A 20,230-nucleotide genomic window follows, 5' to 3' on the forward strand; every position below is an offset into this window, starting at 1 on the left:
ATGATAATAATTCCTGGCATAATTACAAGAGATCATTCCCAGCGGAAGGATATACAGCGCCTGATGAACGGTATTTGGTTGAAAAGGCAGGAAATAATAAGTATGAAGCGGTTTTAATTTATGAACTACTAGTCCCTGCATTTGCGCGCGCGCGCCAAGTCTCTGCGTGCGCCTGCGGCTTTCTGGACTGATTTGAGAAGGTGGCTGTAAATCTCACTTTAATATTATTTATTGTTTCAGGGCGAAGCTCCCAATTCGCCACAGAAAATGTGTCTGTGCCGTAAAAGGAGCGGTGCCGCGCCAGCCCCGCAGCGCGCTCAGATGTGGTCTGTGCCTTGTGATGTGTGTGTGTGTAGGGGGTAAAGTTTTGTGCAGAGGGCGGGGGCACTGCTGGGATTCTGGACAGACCTGGTGGTATCAGGGTGTCAGGAGGCAGTTTTGGGGGAAGCGCAGCAGAGCGCAGTGATCCAGCCAGTTGGCGAACTTAACCCGGGACAAACCAACCTCACCTGCACAGAGGAAACTCTCTCTCTCTCTCTCTCTCTCTCTCTCTCTCTCTCTCTCTCTCTCTCTCTCTCTCTCTCTCTCTCTCTCTCTGTAGTTCCCTCTCATTTGGGGGGAAAAGTGCGCAGCTGTCTGTTCTTTGGTGATGGAGCGTGTGTGGGACTGTGTTTCCTCCGCTGGGATGTTTATTCTCGGGGTGCTGTCGGTGCTGTGGCCGGCGCTACATGGAGTTTGGAGTTTTAACCTTTACGCGGAGCATCCCACGGTTTACAGGGGACCCGATGGAAGTTATTTTGGTTATTCTGTGGACTTCTACCAAGCTACAACCGACAGCAACACGTGAGTGGCACCACCGGGACTGAAGCTGTCCCATCGGGGTCCCGCAGGAGTTATGATCAATTTCCACTTAAACTGTATATGTAGGCTACATCTATGTGATGCTGGTGTGAAAAAACATAATTTTAATTGTAAAGAAAGAGGGCTTCATCTGTGTAGCTGCACATACTGCATATTATGCTCCAGTGGGACTGATGAAGCAGAACAGATTTGTGAAACAGAAAAGAGACTGAAATGTATGAATGAGCCAAACTGCATTGACAGCACAAGTTTGCATTACACACCCTCCTGCATGTCCTGCATGTGCTTTGGTTTCTCTTTTCCCCCTCCAGGATCAGTGTGTTGGTGGGGGCTCCCAAGGCGAACACCTCCCAGCCTGGCGTTGTGGAGGCTGGGGCCGTCTACTACTGCCCCTGGCCTGGACTCCCCGACAGCTGCAGACAGATACCTTTTGACAATTCCAGTGAGTAACCTGAAAGCCTTTTCAATTTTTATTCACGTCATGAATCAAAATAAATTCACGGCAGACCTCCTGGGGGCCCCACCGGTTATAAATATGTCCATCCTGTTTTAAAAGATTTGTGCTGTCACTGAACGCAGCAAGTATTTTAGTGAATAAGGTAGATGAAATTTAACAAGCGCTCCCTTTGCTGAGGTCCTAGTGAATCCTTTCAAAGCCATAGGTGGCCCCAGATGTTACTCCATTTGGAACCGCTGGAGTTTCATAACCTGTATGTCTGGTGTGTGTGTGTGTGAGTTGGCACTTGTGCTGTTGCATGAAAAAGGGAGATAAGACATATGGGTCTCATCAGCTTAATCTGACAAAGAAAGGTGGCTGGCGGGTCTGCCGGTGCAGGCCTACATCATGTTGATTATGGTTTTCAATATATTATCATCAAGTAACCGTCCAATCAGCATTTGTTTGTGCATCTAATGTCTCTAATGCACACTTTTCCGTCTGAGTAGTAGGTGTGTGTGCAAGAGGTAGAGAGAGAGAGAACAAGTGGGAAAGAGAGAGAGAGGGGGAGAGAGAGGAGGGGGGGTAAACTGTATGCACATGGGAATTTAGTTCCCCTTCCGAAGAAAGGGGGATTGGGTGAGGTCTGCTTTTTATTAGATCTTGAAAATGTATCCCGATCTCTTTTCCTCTCTCCTTCTCTCTCCCTCTCTCTTTCTCTCTCTCTCCCTCATCTATGTGAGGACCAGAAAAAGAGAGATGGAGTAAGAAACTCACTTTTTACCACACAGTCCACTTTGGCAGAAGTGGCTCTGCTCTTTCAGGGTATATACTGCAACAAGTATTCTGCCGAGGGAAGTAATATATCAGGCAGAATTTAGAGGAAGTTGTAAACATACCTGAAGACTAGGTTGCAGCAGAATTAACGGTATCAAAAGCTCAACACACGAGGAGCGAGTTTTAGCTGTGGATGGGGCTGGGGCTGCAGCAGCTAGTGATACTGGCTTGATATGTGCACAGCTGAAGCATGGGTGATCAGCTGATGGTCGATCAGCTGATGCAAGCACAAGTTCATTGCTCTGCCTGAACTAAAGCAAGGCTCCATGATGAGGATAAACCTCCAAAGTGTGGATGATTTTCTTTGCTCTCCCTAAAGTTAATTCTAGGTTACTTTTTTACAGAGGGGTTAGTTTCAGTGTGAAGTGTTTTGGTGGAAATTTCAGGTTTTGGGGAAATGAGAATAAACACAGTGGAGAAAATGCGTGTGCTGTCGTGCCCGTGTGTGTCTGTTCAGTAGAATGAGTGGGTATGCACAAGGTGATTGATGACAGTGGCAACAGTGGATATTTTCTAAAGTTACAGGAGACTCTGTATTACAAGTATAGACCAGACAAAGAGACACATACAGTCCACAGCAGTACACACTGTACAAAAATTATCAGCACGAGTGGTGAACATCTGCGTGTACTGTACTGGTTAATATCCATACGGCAGTGTCACATGTGCCTGAGTATGTGTGTGCACTTGTGTGTGTGTGAGTGGCTCCAGTGATGTTATGCAGATGTGTCAAGTCATGCCAGTGTAGCAGGGGGTTGAGACAGGGGGTTCGTACAGTGATAGGCACATATTAGTGATTGCATTTAAGAAACCAGGTGTCTGTGTTCTACTTGAATTTTAATCTGCCAGAAAATGATGCATGCATGAATCATCCACTCTACACCTGCCTTTATGTGTTCATTGTCTGCCTGTATTTGCCTATTTAAGTGTGTGTGCATGTGCTAAAAGGAGGTGTTTAATGAGGAGGGGTCTGCACGGCTGTAAAGAGACCCAGCTGGCTGTTAATAACACTGGAAAATACCCACAACAGAGCAAAGACACACATGCACACGTACGCTCGCAACAAATCTGACACTTTATTGTGAGTCGACTGGGAAATGCTCATAATGTGCACGCACCAGTTTGTGTGTGTATGGACTCATGCATGTGTGTGTACGTGTGTGTGGAGGCTCAGTCTTAAGTGTTGTTGCATTTTATAGGAAAAAAAAGCCTCCAGCATCCTGACAAATGTGTTTCTGGGGGGCAAATGGTGTTTTGATGTCTGTTACAGGCCTGTTTAAGACTTTGCTGTTTGTTCTTGCTCATCAAGGACAAATGCTTTCCATTCACACAGGCTGAGCTACAGGCCTGGGGCCACATTACCACAGTCAATATCAGTTTTTACTGGCACCATTATGAAATGTCTCTCTTTTTTATGTCTTTTCCACTTCCCCCTCGCTCTCTGTCTCTCTCCAGATAACAGAATGATAAAGGTAAACGGCACCCGAGAGCCTCTGGAGTTTAAGTCGCACCAGTGGTTCGGAGCATCAGTCAGGACACACAAAGGGAAAGTGGTGGTGCGTGATGTCAGTTAACATCAGTCATGTATCCCCTGTATCGTCATACATACTTGGAAACTACAGGTCACACACAAATTTTGCCCCTCTTCCTTTTTTCTCATTTGTTACTTGTTGTGTAGGCTTGCGCTCCTCTCTACCACTGGCGCACAGTGAAGGTGAGCGGGGAGAAGGATCCCGTGGGGACGTGCTATGTGGCCGTCCAGAACTTCAGCGCCTACGCGGAGTACTCGCCCTGCAGGACCAGTGAGTCACCCAGCAGCCCCGTCTCCAACTGTCTCCATCTCCCTTTTACTGCTGTCCAACCCTCCCTGCTTTTGTTTTTTTCTTTTCTCCCTGCTGTAATATGTAGGCCTCAAGTTTGAAGGGTCAGTTGACCCAAATCTTATGCACACACACACACAAACCATTTTCCACTTAACTCTGGTATCTAACTATGTAGATTTATTTGTCCAGCTTTTGATATGTCTGCCTCCACCCCACTACAGTTGAGGTCAATCTAATTTTGCTGGTGACAGTGCTTGTTGCTCAGAATAATCCATAGAATTCACTGTGAAGAATTTACTGAAGCTACTGAGGAAATAGTCCCAATAAAAACTGTTTAAAGTGTGTTTTTAAGTCATTTGTCAACATTTTCCAAGAGCAAAATCCCATGCACTATATTGTGTCTGGATAGCTCACAAACTGAGATAACCTGCAGGTGAGAAAATGTGTATTTTTATAATTTGGTTGAACTGACTCCAAAGAAGAGAGCAGACAGATTTTTCTCTGGCTCTCCCGCTGGATTACCTCGCCTGATGTTTTAAAAGTTGCCACAGAAACCTGATAATCTGTCTCTCCCACACTATCTGTTTCTCTCTCTGGTCCTCCTCTTTCTGTCATCGGTTCTGTAAATGGGATTCATGGGATTCTCCTGCCCCCCTGCCTCCTCCCCTCAATCTCCAGCTTTCTTTCTTTCTGTCCTACTTTCTGCCCGCGACCCCTCTCACCCCGTGCAGTGATATGAAGCACCAGCAGAGTGTGATAAGGAGAAATGGAGGCTATCAGGTGGCACACCGTAAACTGCAGATCAAACGCAGCCCTCATCATCCACTCTGCATAAAAATCCCCCTCGGTTCACACTCACATACACATAGATTCGTACTTACACTCCCTCTGGTAATTGGTTCTAAAGTTAATTCTAGGTTAATTTTTCACAGAGGGGTGAGTTTCAGTGTGAAGTGTTTTGGTGGAAATTTCAGGTTTTGGGGAAATGAGAATAAACACAGTGGAGAAAATGCGTGTGCAGTCGTGCGTGTGTGTGTCTGTTCAGTAGAATGAGTGGGTATGCACAAGGTGATTGATGACAGTGGCAACAGTGGATATTTTCTAAAGTTACAGGAGACTCTGTATTACAAGTATAGACCAGACAAAGAGACACATACAGTCCACAGCAGTACACACTGTACAAAAATTATCAGCACGAGTGGTGAACATCTGCGTGTACTGTACTGGTTAATATACCAGTTAATGGTTAATATTCTCCTGCCCCCCTGCCTCCTCCCCTCAATCTCCAGCTTTCTTTCTTTCTGTCCTACTTTCTGCCCGCGACCCCTCTCACCCCGTGCAGTGATATGAAGCACCAGCAGAGTGTGATAAGGAGAAATGGAGGCTATCAGGTGGCACATCGTAAACTGCAGATCAAACGCAGCCCTCATCATCCACTCTGCATAAGAATCCCCCTCGGTTCACACTCACATACACATAGATTCGTACTTACACTCCCTCTGGTAATTGGTTCAAAGTTGTTAAAGATCTCTGTTTCGTTGTTTATGTCAATTCTGACTAATCAGGACGAGAATAATCACATTGTAAACTCAATTGTTCTCAAGGGGGGAATAATGCTGCAGAGCTCTGGGGGCAGTCAGTACTTTTTCTTTGCGTGTCTGAGTCTGATTTTTCGCTGCCTCCAGCAGCCTTTGTGCTTCATCTTAACATGAATCCACAACCACTCAGACTCCTACTATAACTCACGCTTTGTTTATGTGTGCACGTGTGTAGTTACGCGTCATTAAGCTTCACCTCAGGGTGCCTCTGAAATGGAGAACAATTTATAATGCGCACATAAGTTTTGCGTGTTCATGCACAGTTTGATGTCGTAATTTAAACAGAAACACACCTCAGTGGTTTGACATTTTTTTGTAAACTGCAATGGTCTTCATTTTCTTCATTTTCATAGCCCTAAAATTGTTTCATCTGATAGTAGTAATGCTCTCTGCAAAGTTAGTTGAGTGCTTTGTTCCATTAAATGTATTTTTTTAACAATTAAGATGCTGGTTCTAGTGTTTGAATGACGTGTTTTACTGTTTGTGTGAATTTCAGATGATCCGGACCCAGAGGGTCAGGGGTTCTGCCAGGCTGGCTTCAGCGTGGATTTCACCAAGGTATAGATTGCAACACAAAAAAATTGTGCACTATTGCCATGGCAACCCTTTGCATACATCTCGCACCCGTCTCAAAGTGCAAGCAGAGAGGTCTCTTCCAACGAGACTCCCTTCAGAGATTTATGGACACTGGGCAGATGAGAGTGTGTTTGTCCCCAGGGGAGCCTCCACTCATGATGTGACCCATCGCCTCTGAACACAATAGACCAAACAAACACGCACACATACACATTCTTTCAATGTATAGTCAATGTGAACTTTGGCCTCTGTCTCATAGTCCAACTCTACCCTCCTGTACAGGAAGCTGTCATTCTCCACAGGATGTCAACATGCATGACAGCAGGGATCATATATGAACACACACACACACACGGCTACACATGTTATATACCCTCTAGTTTCACACAAACACACACGCCCACTGACAAATGTCTGTCACATGACTAACCCTAACTAATTTGTATTCATTCCAGGAAGGAACGCTGGTGGTAGGAGGACCTGGAAGCTTTTACTGGCAAGGTAACTGCGACAACAGTGTGTAAACCTGCATTTGGTTTCTTCTCTCTTGCAATGATTTCATCGATGGGAAGGTGTTCAAATAAAAGAATGGAGATGAGTTTAACAGGTCAGCCCACATATACACACACGGACACACCTGCCAAATCTGCAATTTCGTTAAAGGAGTCTTACGTAGGAGAAGGTGGAAAGAACTGCGTCTCTTTCTCTTCCTTTAACTTAACTCTTACCTTTGTCCCTCCCTCGCTCCTCTGCTTCATGCCATGCCATGTCAGTGAACAGGAAGTGGGTGTTTGGGCTCTGTAATGAGCTGATCAGGGGGTAATGGAGTGTGGAGGAACTGCCCCTCTGCCCCGCGATAAAGCGCAGAGGGGCTTGGAAAAGCTTCAGACAGAGAAAGGAAGAGGCTTGAGGGTTGGCTACGGGGTTGAGAAGGACAGAGGAAAGGTGTGGAGAATTTTAAGAGCAGGGAGGACAGCGGGAGTGATGATTGTTCAGGAGACATGGTGCAGCTGCAGGGGGGTAGAAAGATGAGTGAGGGAGAAAGTCAGACATAGAGAAAGAAGAAGAAAGATGGATCATCTGCTCGATAAAATCAGCGCTGAGGTCAGCTAGCTTGCTGGATATGCAGGCCTAGTCTAAGCAGAGGGATGAAGTGTCCTAATCGGCGTAGACACAGCTACAGTGTCAGAGTTCAGCTGCTGAAGTGTTGCAATACTCCCCCGGCTCCAGGTGTGCGAGAGCGTGTGCGCGTTATCCAGATTTTGAGGAGTTCTGCAGCTGTTTGTAGGGAGTCACTAATCAGTTGCACAAACTAATTTCTCTTTCCTTTCTTTGCAACCGCTCGTCTGTCACTCCGCCGCACTTCATTTGTTTAGAAGAGAAAGATGCAGCAAGAGAAAGTGTGTTTTCAGAAAGAGGTCAGGCAAAAAGAAGAAGTGGCTCGGTGATGGATATTTCGTAACTGCCGCACAAATTTGTGTGATTTGAGGTTGTTGTTTGGCATAGCTGCTGTTATTGCATATGGTTAAATAATGAATGCTCCGGCATACAAGACTGCACTAGATAGGCATCACAGACAGCCTAATGGACTGCTCCCTCACTGTGCCCTCAGTGTGGCAAGGCTGGCTGCCTCCAGTTAAAACACTTCCTCCGTATGTTTATAAAAGCACTCAGCCTGGATTTTATGGCCTCCAATATACAACGATTATCTTCAGCCTTCAGCCTGAGTCATCCTGAAAAAAACCTACTTATATACAGTCTTGTTATCTCTGCGTGTAGAGGACGTTTCAAATTAGCGGTAGTGACTTATGCATCTGTGTTAACAGTTTGTAACACGGTGTCTCATTAATCAGATAGAGGTTTAATAATGAGTTGATATAGTGATATGTTATTCTGGGAGATAAACTCAGTGCAGTGTGAGGGAGAAGAAGAGGGGCTTGGGGGCGGGGGGTTAGTTGGAGGTAGGGTTAAGAGGGCACATTTCCCTCCCAGTCAGTACATACACACGCGCATTAAGGAGGATTTATGGAAGGTTGAGGGCGGCTGTAGATAAAATCATGTGTTTGTTTGACCTCTTGTTCAACAGCAGAGGAAGGGTGTTGTTTGTGTGCGCTTACCTATAATTCAGGCTCCTCGCTGTGGAGAGGCCGAGCGCTTTCTTGAGGGTTTTAAAGGAGTATTTTTCCAGCTATTCCTCTGCCAACGATGTGTTTTAGCTTTGCTCGGGGAAGACTTCCATGTGCCGTTAGCTGTGTGCATCTTTCACATGGAACAGGCGGTTCAGCTCCAGCAGGTTTCTATAGCAGAGGGCAGCAATGCTCCCTTCATGGGGTCCGAGTTGAAACCCCTGTCCACGAACAGATGTGGCTCTCTTACCTTCAGTGTTTATTTTTCCCTATCTATTTACTCCTGTGTGTGTGTGTGTGTGTGTGTGTGTGTGTGCAGGTCAGGTAATGACAGCAGGGGTAGCCGAGATACTGAACGGCTACTCTTTGAAGGCTGTGCTGAGACGGGTTCCAGGAGAGAAACACACCAGAGCCGCTGAGGACACACACGACGACAGCTACCTCGGTAACATGCATTTACAAAGCAAACTCACGCACACACTGACAACCGTGTTGATCTAAATAATAATTTATTACATCACATACATCACATGCAGTTTGCACGGAGCATTGCGCAGCCTACAGACTTAATTTCACCCATGTGTGCAACTGATTTCTCTCTCTAGGTTACTCTGTGGCAGTGGGAGAGTTTACAGGAGACTCTGAACAAGGTGAGAAAGCCAGCAATTCATTACAACTAACCACATGCAGCACCAGAGGAATCCCTCACTAACAACACCAGCAGGAACCCTGCAACGCAGCCTCAGCGCTCTCTACGGCTGGATGCCAGGACCACTGTGAAGGTGTTGCAGGGTGAGCCGAAGTTGACGGCGTCTTGGTCTGAACTCCGAAGCAGTAATGAGAACTGTCTCTGTATGTCTGGGTCGCGACCCTGAGGGGACAGGACTTCAGGGGCCACTGATAAAGGGATTTCCTCTCCTCCATATTGACTGATTAGAATGATTAGCGGCAGACTCGGCAGACCCCCTCAGATCTCGAGCAGGTCCGGAGACTTTTCCCCACTTAAATATTGTGTGGAGAGGCAGGCATGCCACGCAGCATCATTTCATTAAAGATGTGCAGGTGGGGGAAAGCCCTTGAGTTCATCTTTGCTGAACTTTTCAAGTGAGAGGCCAAAGTAAAATCTCTTTGTGAGCTTCAGGTGCTGCTGACATTCACTCTCATGCCATCAGTTTGCCAGCAAATGCAGCACGCAAGCAATTTCAACATAAAAGCCCACATATTTTCTTATTAAAGTAAATATGTGCTTTAATAAGCACATATGGACACAGAAAATGTGTCCTGCCACAGTCATGCTACATCATTTTCTAAACCACTTCTTTATTGCTTTCACTTCAAACACAAGCACTTAAGCTCCCCATTCATAATTTCCCGTCGATCAGAGTCTCTTTGCTAATCACCATTTAGTGGGATCTTTACGGGACAGCCTCGCATTTACATACCCCCATACCAACCCCACAAAGGCCCTGAACCCCCTCAAGCACAACACATGTCAGAGTCTTAAAGTGAGCCTTAAGAGGTTACACATGCCTGTTGATGTGTTGTGTTGTGGTACGAAACTTGTTGTGGTCTTGTTCCCCCCCACCCAAACCCTCTTCAGACTGGAGAACTGGTCGTAACTGGGAGTTCTGAGTGAAGATGGAGCTGGGAAGTCCTGGTTTAAAGGCTCGTGGTTGATTCTTTTGGGTAGAGCTGGAGGGTAGGAAGGGGGGACTGTCTTCTCTCTCTCTGTGTGGGTTCTTCAGATCATCCCTATAAGTTCACGGCACCGCACTCATCAATCAATGCACAAGCCGAGCCTGAGCACCCAATCACTCAGTGTGTTCTCAGCGACACTCGGCCCTCCTGACAGGGTGGGCTGACTAGGGGTTTTTAGGGTTCGGGCCTTTAAGAGAAACTCTCTCTCTGTATGTCTTTCTCACACGCTGACACACTAATACAAATCTTTGTTTCTGTGCTTCCCAGAGCTGATAGCTGGAGTCCCGAGAGGAGCACAGAACTTTGGATATGTGAGTATGAAACAAACTTGGACAACAGGGTCGATTTTGGTGCTAGATTTCCTGAAGAGGCCACGTGTTCGGTCATTCAGCAGCAAACAGCCATGTTACAAGCAGGTTAAAAAAGAAAAAGAAAAAACCTGAATCGAAGCTTAATGAAAGCACCATCATCAACACACCAAATTAAGGAATATGTATGGTTTGGAAAGGATGGTGGTCATCCTTCCAGTATATTTCCAGAGACTTTGAAGCTGTTTTGTTGGCCTGTAGTTTTCCTTTACTTTGTCATCCATCTGTATGCTGTTTAGAAACCTGACATTTCTTGTCGAGATGCATGTGTGACAGTCTATGTTCTGTGTGCAGGAGGGATCAGACAGTATGTGCAGACACACATCTTCCATATTCCTCTGCTTTTAGTGTTTCATATAGGATTTCACTGTACACATGAATATATGCATCTACATAGCAACAACAAATACTGTATGTGCATCCGTGTGTAAACTGTGGTGTGTCTAGTGTGCTCTTATGGGAATGTGTCCGCAGGGCTCAGTGTGTCAATCCTCCCTAATGACACTCGGCTTCCGCTGCATGTGGAGGGCGGTGACCCAACCTAACCCCACTAACCCTTCTCCACACACACGCGACCCCTAACCCTAACCTGCAGTGCAACCTCAAGACCCATCACACTGTGCGCGCTCACACACACACACACAGAGCAGCAGTTTATGTCTGGATATTGTAGCCGGTGCGAGAGTGCTCCTTCCTGTACAGACAGTGCACTTTGAGTGTCAAAGATGAGGGGGCTTGTATAACTCACAGCAGGAGGAGTGTTATGAGGGGTGCAGGTAGGCCATGTTAGAGGCCTGGCACTGAAGTAGCCGTCGACCCTGATCAGGTTTCTTCTGTGACAAATCTGACAACTCAGAACGGTCAGATTCAATATTTGAGTTTACACATCCTCATCTGTCTGTGTTCGTAAGTCTATCCCCGTTTAGTATGTCTTTAAGACATCTGTGATTGGGTCAATGTGTATCCTCCCGCATGTGTGTATGCGTTCGTGCATGTGTGTGCACAAGTAGCCCCCGGCTGTCTCCATGTGGTTGTTATTTTAGGTCTTATGAAGGAATTCTCAGCCTCCCCCCTCCGTCGCTCCCCACGACCGGGGTTAGGATGGCGGGGAAGGAGAGAAAGATGAGGGGGGGAAACGGTAAAGGCACACAGATGATGACGGTGGGGGGAGGGCAGGGAAAAGAAAGGGATTTCAGTGGAAGAAAAGCTTTTTTTATGCGGTTTCCGCCTTTTTTTCTTCATGCGCCTACTTGTCAGACTGCTTGGCCATGTTTGCTCCTGGAGTGCTACAAGGACAAAGTCTGGTGTTGTATGTCATGCCGTATTGTATCTGACAGACTGTCTGCTTGTTTAAGGTGGCAATGATCAACTCCACCAATCTGACCTTCATCCAGAACTTTACAGGGGAACAGGTAGGAGCAACAACCCAGTCATGGTTTAGGGCTGCATATAAACTACTGCGCCATGGGCACAAGCTGATATGGATTTTTTTGGATGAAAATGACATTAGATGAAAAGCATGTGACCATATTGGATCTATGTTTAAAAATACTCATGTTCTTTCCTTGTCTGCCACTCAGATGGCCTCCTACTTTGGCTACTCAGTGGCTGTCACTGACCTGAATGGAGATGGGTAAGTAGAGCATTCCCCTGTCACTCTAGACACATGCACTCACTCTGGCTCTTTCTGTCTCTGGGCATTGAAACCATAGCTTATGTCCCCAGGACCGACGACGTGCTGGTTGGAGCACCCCTCTATATGGAGAGAGAGATGGAGAGCAAACCCAGGGAGGTGGGGAGGGTGTACCTGTACCTGCAGATGGCCCCGCTCTCTTTCTCCAAACCTGTTGCCCTCACCGGCACGCACACCTTTGGGCGCTTCGGCACGGCTATAGCACCCCTGGGAGACATCAACCAGGATGGATACAATGGTACGCTGAGATGATGAAAGACGGAAAGAAAGGGAGAAGAGCAGGAGAAGAAAGGGAAAGACAAGAAAAAAAGGAAATTGATCCAGATGAAATTCATCTGAGAAACAAAAATATGCAAAGCGAGAGAGGCAACACAGAGAAAAGGGGAGAGACAGATATGGAGAACAGTAAATTCAGCAAAACCAAGTCGTATATGTTGCGTGGCCTTGCATGAGCCTCTTTCCCTTGTACTCGTCTGCCCATATGGGGCTGGTGTTTTCAGGTAAACCTGATGACAGACAAAGACAAATCTTTTTTCTGTTTCCCGTCCCTCTTGGACCATTTTTGTCTCTGGCTGAGGAAATCCTATCAGATACCACTGCTTGAGAAAACTTAAGGCTGTTCAGCCAATCAGGAAGTGCGGCGATGAAAGGCTGTCTGTGTGAAGTTGTTTCCTCTTGTGATGATAAGCGTGTGTGTGTGTGTGTGTGTGTGTGTGTGTGTATGTGTGTGTGTGTGTGTGTGTGTATTGGAGTTATTTTTAACTCACCAGATGTGCACTGAGATAAAATCATCTGGGGGTTTCTGTCCTGCAGCCCTGAGTTCATTCCTCTTCTATGTGTTTGTTTTATCCACACATTGATTGGACAAAGACACACACGCACACACACACACACACATAAAACCATGCAGCCTGCTGCCCAAATGCTCCATGAAGCTAAGACCTGCTGCCTTAAAAATGAATGAACTGATGCACATATGGCCTTCGTATGACATCAGTCTCATTGATTTGTGTTTTATTTATTCATGGACAGTGTGTGTTAATGTATGTACCACCTCTTTAAACCCTTTAACCATCAGATCAATAACCATTGGCTCAATACTGAAGCTTTCTCTGGGCAGGAGCATAAATCACATCAGGCTGTCTGTCAGGATGTGACGGGCTCTGAGGGATGTGGATGTGGCCTGAGAGATGGAGCCTCTTCCAGCTGCAGTGACATGCAGAGAGTCCTTAGCTGTGCATGATTTCATTATTTGCCATTATGCTACGGAGTCACCATGGAACCACTGTGATCAGGGTTTCAGCAGCTTATTTTCACTAATGTCAAACGTCTGTGTTCAAATATACCTGTCCCCCCCGTGTGATTATATGTGCATAATCACTGGCAGATCCCTTCTCGGTCACTCCGTTTGCAAAAGTCCTCATAAAAACAGAAACATGCTCATTTCCTCTCATTTCCATGGCTTTGTTGAGTGTCAGCTGAAACAATTTAGCTAATTTAGCTAATTTAATTTACCATGTGGCTCTTTTTAATTGTTATTAACCAACAATGACTCTCTGTCACCATTGCTCACGCAGTGTCGGCCTCTTTCTGTCTGTGAGTAACAATCTCCTATAGTTTTGGTCTCAGTGATCACTGTGGGTGTTCCACATTTCGCTGTGGATGTCTGCATTGTGTGGGATGCTGTTGAGCAATGCCCATGACTGACTTTCACATTATTTAAAGACTTTCTTTAAAGTATTTTTTTTTTTTTACACAGCTTTTCAGTTATGTACACATACCCACGCACAGACATACAGACTCGCAGACGCACATGCTCACACACAACAACATGTATACACTTGCATACACACATGGTTGCATTTATCCTCTCTACCCCACAATCTGCTTCATGTGGAACTACTTGTTTAGGCTGAGAGAGAGGGGGTCCGGAGACAAACAGGATGTCTAGAGGTGTTTGGACAGTTGCAATAATAGGGATACTTTTATGCAGGACAGTGCATTGTGCCGACATTAAGGTTAAAGAGTAAACACTAAAAAAAGTATGGTATGGTGTGGTAAAATGTGTGACTTATCATGTCAGGACAGGTGCTTGTAGTATGTTAATTGTTATATCTCTGTTTTCATGCATGTGTGGAGGGGTACATGCCTGCACTGTACTCGAGTAATTGGACCCTTGGGCGAAGGAACCATTTGATCTGATGAGATCCGATGGGCGTGTTTGCTTGTTTTGCCAGACCATTGTCAATCAAATGTGATCAGGCCACTCCTACACATTCCTGATGAAGCAAATTAGCCTCTGGACTAAAACGAAACTTCCAAACACAGACTTTGGTTGTTGTATACTTAGTCATTAGGCTAATATTTAAGGGTAAAGGTTTTCAGGCTTTGAACGTGTAGTTCAACATTGTGGGAAAAGTCACTTTCCTACCAAGCATTAGATGAGAACAACGATACCACCCTCACATCCATCCAGCAAGCAATAAGCTAGATACTGAGTGACAATTAGCTTATCGTATGGTAGCAGAGCGAAAAAGCTACTCCGATTCTGTCAAAGGTTTAAACAAATCCCTCTACCAGCACCTCTAAAGCTCACTTATTAGCTAACATGCTATATCTCATTTTTTAATCTGTACACAAACAGCATATGGATGTGAGCATGTTAGCCTGCTGATGTTAGCATTTAGCATAAAGCCTTACAGAGCTGTTCGTTTGGTTGTGGATACTTGTTACATTTCTGTTTGTGTATGGATCAAACAATTGAGATATACATGTAATTTGCTAATTAGTGAGGGCTAGAGCACTGGGTAAGCCAATATTTGTTTTCCTTTGGATAAAGCTTAGCTAGCTTTTTCCCCCTGTTTCCACTACTCACAGTAAGCTAAGCTAACCAGCTGCTGGCTACAGCTTCATAATTAGTGGACAAACATGAGAGTATGGTCTTGATCCAATAAGCTTATTTGCTGAAATGTCTAGCAGTTCACTTAAGACCCAACCGACGTGTTGTGATGCCCAGTTGTTACTTATTATATGGTGATATTTAACCAAATGCAGAGCATAATACTAAATAACCAGCACCCAGAAAAGGAATTTAGAGGAGATATAAGATTAAAAGATGAGTAAAACAAATGGAAATTAAAGCAAAGAGGTAAATGACTATGCTGTCATGGTCCCCCAGTGCAGGTAAAATGAAAGTCAAGCGCTTTTCCTTCTCTCTTTCCTGCTACCTGTATGTTTTCCTCTGCTTATGTCTCAGAGGGGCCTTAACCCTTCTGATGTCTAAACCATGCGTGTGTGTGTGTGTGTGTGTGTGTGTGTGTGTGTGTGTGTCATCCCTCAGACGTGGCAGTAGGCTGTCCGTTCGGAGGCGAGGAGCGTGGAGGCAGAGTATTGATCTTTAACGGTAACAGAGACGTGTCCACGCAAGGCCTGTTGCTGAGCCAAGAGCTGAGAGCGGCCTGGACCCCCAGGGGCAGCTTGCCTGGATATGGATTCACTCTGAGAGGAGGTCAAGATCTGGACAACAATCAGTATCCTGGTAAATACTCACACTCAACAAGTCAATCCTTCTCCACTCAGTTCCCCATGTTATAATCAAAAATCCCTCTCCAACTCGCATTCCTTATTCTCCACTTTCCTTCCAGCTCCTCTCATTACAGCCTCCCTCCTCTTCATTCTTGACCTCCACATTTCATGGTTCCCCCCATGCACCCCTCGACTACCATCCCCATGTTCTCCTGTATTGCTTTCCTCCTCTTCTCTGGTAAAGTCATCAGTCAGAGGAAGGGGGTATAGGGAGAAGTGCCAGTGAACTGCTGCCGCATCCATTCTTTAGGGCTTTGCAGTGCTCAAGATGGAGAGAAAGAAAGAAGTATAATAATACATTATCCGCATGTTCAGTCTGCCAGAATGCCTCAGCCCAAATCCCTAAAACTGTGAGCAGACAAAGCAGCATTCAATCCAATCACATGCAAGCAGCTCCCTACTTTACTTACTCTACCAGACACCTCCACCTTCTGACTTTACACAGCACGTCAGAAACGTCACTTCAATCGTACGAGACCTGAGAGGATTTTTTTATACGAGTGTGAGGCTGTTTATATACATGAGTTTTTAGTTCAGAAGCAAAATCCATTTGAAGCAAAGCAGGACTATAAAACCACTGTTTTACTACCTAATTTTCTCCCTAATTTAGAGCCACTCTGCTCTCAGCATTGCTCTGGCTTTGTGCTTCCACAGATTAGCCTGAAAAGGAGAATTTGTTTAGTTTTACCTTTTCTTTTCTTTGCCCCCACCCCCCTCTCCCCTTTTTCCTTTTCTTTCGGCTATAATAACAGATTTCTTCACTCCACAAACAGGATATCAAGGGAAGTACACACACAGGAGTACACACAAGTTCACATGTGTGGCTTGTGATCAGTTTCACTGGCGGCTGGAGAGTGTGTGTTGAGTGTGTGCCAGGCTCCAGGTCAAAGCTAGACCCTGTGCAGACCCACTGCAAACCAGAGACTCCGGATTAAAAACATTGTACAGTAAATACACACACGGGGGTTACAGGTTGAAACTTAGGCTGGTGGAGGCCCTTTGGGAGGAGGAAGTGGAGTAGAGACTCATGGGTGGCAGAGCTTTCAGCCAACACACACACCGCATAAACATGCACACACACAAATGGTGCAGCGCTTGTGTCGTCTGTCATTAGAGAGCTGGCAGGCGGAAGCAAAGCGTGCACACACACACACTCACACAGGGGCTGTCGTTATCACAGTAGTAAAGTCACACTGTTCAAAGGAGCCTAGATGTTTGATCAGCATTATGAGAGGACTGCACAGGCGTCTGGGAGGACTGCTAGAGCCGCCATATGCTCCCATCAACGTTAAATGTCATTAGTCTACTGCAGGAGCACAGAAGGTGATGATTAAGCTCCATTTTTAGCTTTAATTGCCTTTTTTGTGAAAGATTATGTCATATATTTGTGTTTTTACTTGTTAGCTTACAGTGGGAAACTAAATTAAAGAGACGAAATGAGGCAACGAAGGCAGAACAGGGACAAAAATGAAAAACCCACACTTAAGGTCTACTGCTCAGAATTGAGCTTACTTAAACTATGGCAGACTTGGTTGATAGTATGACACAGAAGCAGCACTGAGCTGATTCAGTGGAGTGGCGAAGCGGAGTGTTGCTCAGGGTGAAGGCTGGAGTTCAGGGCAGGGGTAGCTGTGTATCAGAAGGGGGTCAGATTGCCTCAGGGTGTATTTCAGGTTCAGCTGAGGGGTCAAAGGTCAAAACTGACAATGTTTTACCTGTCAATCACAGCGACTTGCTGAGAGAGTTACAGGCACAGAGACATGTCAGGGTCGGTGATTTGGATGTGTGTGGCAGTGAGGGGTCATTAAGTCGCTCATTTGGTGGATAAGTAGGTGTAAAATTTATCACAGGGCTGCGTGTCTACGCATATATTTAGTGAGTGTCTTTATTTTCAGCCTGTTCTGCATCTACTCTCAGGCGAAAATAAGTAAAATTAGACAAAGTTTATACCTTTTTCTTGTCTTTGAGTGGCTTTATGCAAGTTTCTTCCTCCCTCTCAGTTTTGCACCTTTTTTATGAACCTTCAAACAAACCCTGCCATATTATTCAATCCTGAGAAAATCCTCCCAATCCTGTGTGCAGTGTGAAAAATATACTTTTCAGTAGTAAAATGTGTGTGCATATATGTAATATGTGTTGTATCTGGCAAGTTGCTGAATAGTCTTTAAATCCCACACATGCATCCAAGGATTAAGAAATTCTCCATTCCTCTCCCAAAACCGCCTCCTTTTCCACTGAGTGCCATTGACCTTTGACATTTCATCATCGAGGCCAGTCCCCTGCAGCCACGCAGGCAGTCAGAGCAGGCAGCCAGTGACAGCTTGACAGTCTATCTAAATTCTGGATGGAGGTTGTGTTTTCACAGCCCAGGACGGACACCAACAGCTAAAGCAGCTCAGTTACCAAGACTATACCTGCACCAAGACCTGCCATCAATGAGTAGAGTCCGTGCACTGGTGTGTCGGCCCATTTTGTGTGCTGGTAGGGTTCAGTGTGTCTCAATACACACACACACACACACACCTCAAATCAACAGTGGCAGTCAAGCTTTCCTGTGTATAAGGAAATGGGATTGACATGAAAAGGAAAGTGGGCCGTTATTTGATTTAGCCCTCGGTGCAGCCATGCACACACTTAACCCCAAAGGTGCCCAGTGCTCAAATCAGTCTCACGTCATGTAGCGGTTTTGAGAGCAAACAAAAGAGTCAGGATAAGGAGTACAGACAACCACTGCGTGGAAACAACACACACCTATGGCAGGAGTGGAGTTGGATTTCTGGATGGACAGAGGAATTTGGACTGGGAGTGAGGCGGTCCCTCTCGCCATCTGCTGAAAACACACCTTGCTTCTGATGGATTTCACAGATTGCGGTTTAAAGGCCAAGTGCGCTATCCTCTGCCCTCCTTTTCTTTCTGTCATCCCCCCCTTCCTCCTCCTTCGCTCTTTTCTCCCCTTTTCCGTACCTCTCCAACTGCCCCTCAAAACCCACATCTTTAGGTCCTTTCTCGCAGCAGGCCTTTTGATACAGTGCGCACAGACACACACACACACACACACATAGCGACAGAGCACACCCCAGGGGAAGAGGGACAGGGCTTAAATGTTTAATGTTGTGGTTTCAGGGGGACTCAGTGACTGCAGCCAAAGGCAGAAACAGATGTGCCTCTCTCAGATTCAATTAGTCCCCTTCTTCTTAAATATGCAGGAGAGGAAGGACACAGCACATGACAAGCAAAGTCTACAAGACTACACTTCCACCAGCTTAGTCTAATGTTGCCTGCAGCAAGTTACAAATATTTTCACTGATAGCTGTTGATCAGTTAAAATACCAAACCTCTTAAATGTGACGATTAGGTGTTTTTCAGTTTAGTTTTGGGAGTCTGGGACCTTGGCCTTCTTCACTACTCTCTCGTTATATAGGCCTAACAAATAATCCTAAGAAATAATAAAAGATTAATTGCTAATGAAACTGCTTGTTAGTTCGGCCCCAGTTGCCTCTCACTGAGCAGCATGAGGTGATTCTGTCTTTCTCACTATCGCACAACTTAGTTTTGTTGCATCTGGCAGTGGTGGCTTGTATCCATTAAGTGCCTCTCTTCAGTCTCACATTGTTTTAATCAGCACTCGTGTGTGTATGTGTGCGTCTGCATCTATATGTGTGTGTGCGGCTTTAACTGGTATGTGTCCCCTAACCGCAGCCATTAAATACAGGCTCTATTTTAAACTCCGAGAGCCAATTAAAAGTGTGTGTGTTCATCAGAAAACCCATGAAAACAAATAAAACATCTAATATAGATGAGATCTGCTGCTGCTTGCAATTAGGAGCCGTTCCTACGCAGGCTGTTGGGAAATGTTGTTTAGCAAAATGTGATTGGAGCGATGTGAACTTTCTAATGGCGCTGGAATGCAGAGCGGGGTCCCTGTCTCACACACACATATGAGCACACACGTATATGTACGCAAGAACTCACGAGCACACACAATGATGCATGCTGTGTTTATGAATTTATTCTGTGTGAAAGGATAAGAATGAAAAAGCATGGTGATATCAGAAAGTCAACGCAGTGTCACAGTGTGTGTGTGTGTGTGTGTGCGTGCGTGTTTGTGCGTGTAGTAAACGTGAGAAGCCTGCGTTCGATGAAGATTGCTGGAGACCTTGAAATCAGTCCCATCTGTTGCATTCTTTGAAGCTCTTTATTTCCCCTCACTCTCTCTCTCGCTGTCTCTCTCTCTCTCTCTCTCTCTGTCTCTCTCTCTCTCTCTCTGCAGATCTGATCGTGGGGGCGTTCGGCTCAGGCGAGGTGTCGGTGTACAGGTAAGAATGTACAAGGCTCTGTCACGTTTTTGAAAGGCGTTTTCTACTTACCACATTTCATGCTTTTCATTTTAGACACTTTAAAGTGTTATTATGACAGATTGTGTCATGCATGTGTGTGTGTGTGTGTGGGTGTGTGTGTGTGTGTAGGTCTCGAGCTGTAGTGTCTGTGGAAGCTGAGATGATCTTGACTCCCAGAGTCCTGAACCCTGATGACCGACAGTGCCACCTGCCTCAAACAGATATCATGGTTACCTGGTAAGAAGAGAAAGATTGTCTTTTATCTCAAGTTCATACTAAATATTAACACTTT

The 20,230-nt window shown here is 45.6% G+C and overlaps 1 protein-coding gene across 2 annotated transcripts in view; it reads left to right on the forward strand.

Annotated features, from left to right (window-relative positions):
- The first annotated feature begins 453 nt into the window (after positions 1-453).
- itga8 (integrin, alpha 8) overlaps positions 454-20,230 on the forward strand; it is a 41,680-nt gene continuing 21,903 nt past the window's right edge. Inside the window, exons 1-15 of one of the 2 annotated variants that reach the window (XM_041941544.1) lie at positions 454-843; positions 1,173-1,303; positions 3,590-3,690; positions 3,813-3,936; positions 6,052-6,113; positions 6,587-6,632; positions 8,577-8,702; positions 8,863-8,907; positions 10,223-10,266; positions 11,679-11,735; positions 11,904-11,956; positions 12,049-12,254; positions 15,357-15,554; positions 19,872-19,917; positions 20,068-20,175. In XM_041941544.1, the coding sequence (XP_041797478.1) occupies positions 650-843; positions 1,173-1,303; positions 3,590-3,690; positions 3,813-3,936; positions 6,052-6,113; positions 6,587-6,632; positions 8,577-8,702; positions 8,863-8,907; positions 10,223-10,266; positions 11,679-11,735; positions 11,904-11,956; positions 12,049-12,254; positions 15,357-15,554; positions 19,872-19,917; positions 20,068-20,175 (1,541 nt within the window). In that variant the 5' untranslated portion in view covers positions 454-649. The other variant, XM_041941545.1, reaches the window with a different exon arrangement.

Source organism: Chelmon rostratus, chromosome 8 (genome assembly GCF_017976325.1).
Source record: "Chelmon rostratus isolate fCheRos1 chromosome 8, fCheRos1.pri, whole genome shotgun sequence".
In the NCBI taxonomy this organism is placed as follows: domain Eukaryota; kingdom Metazoa; phylum Chordata; class Actinopteri; order Chaetodontiformes; family Chaetodontidae; genus Chelmon; species Chelmon rostratus.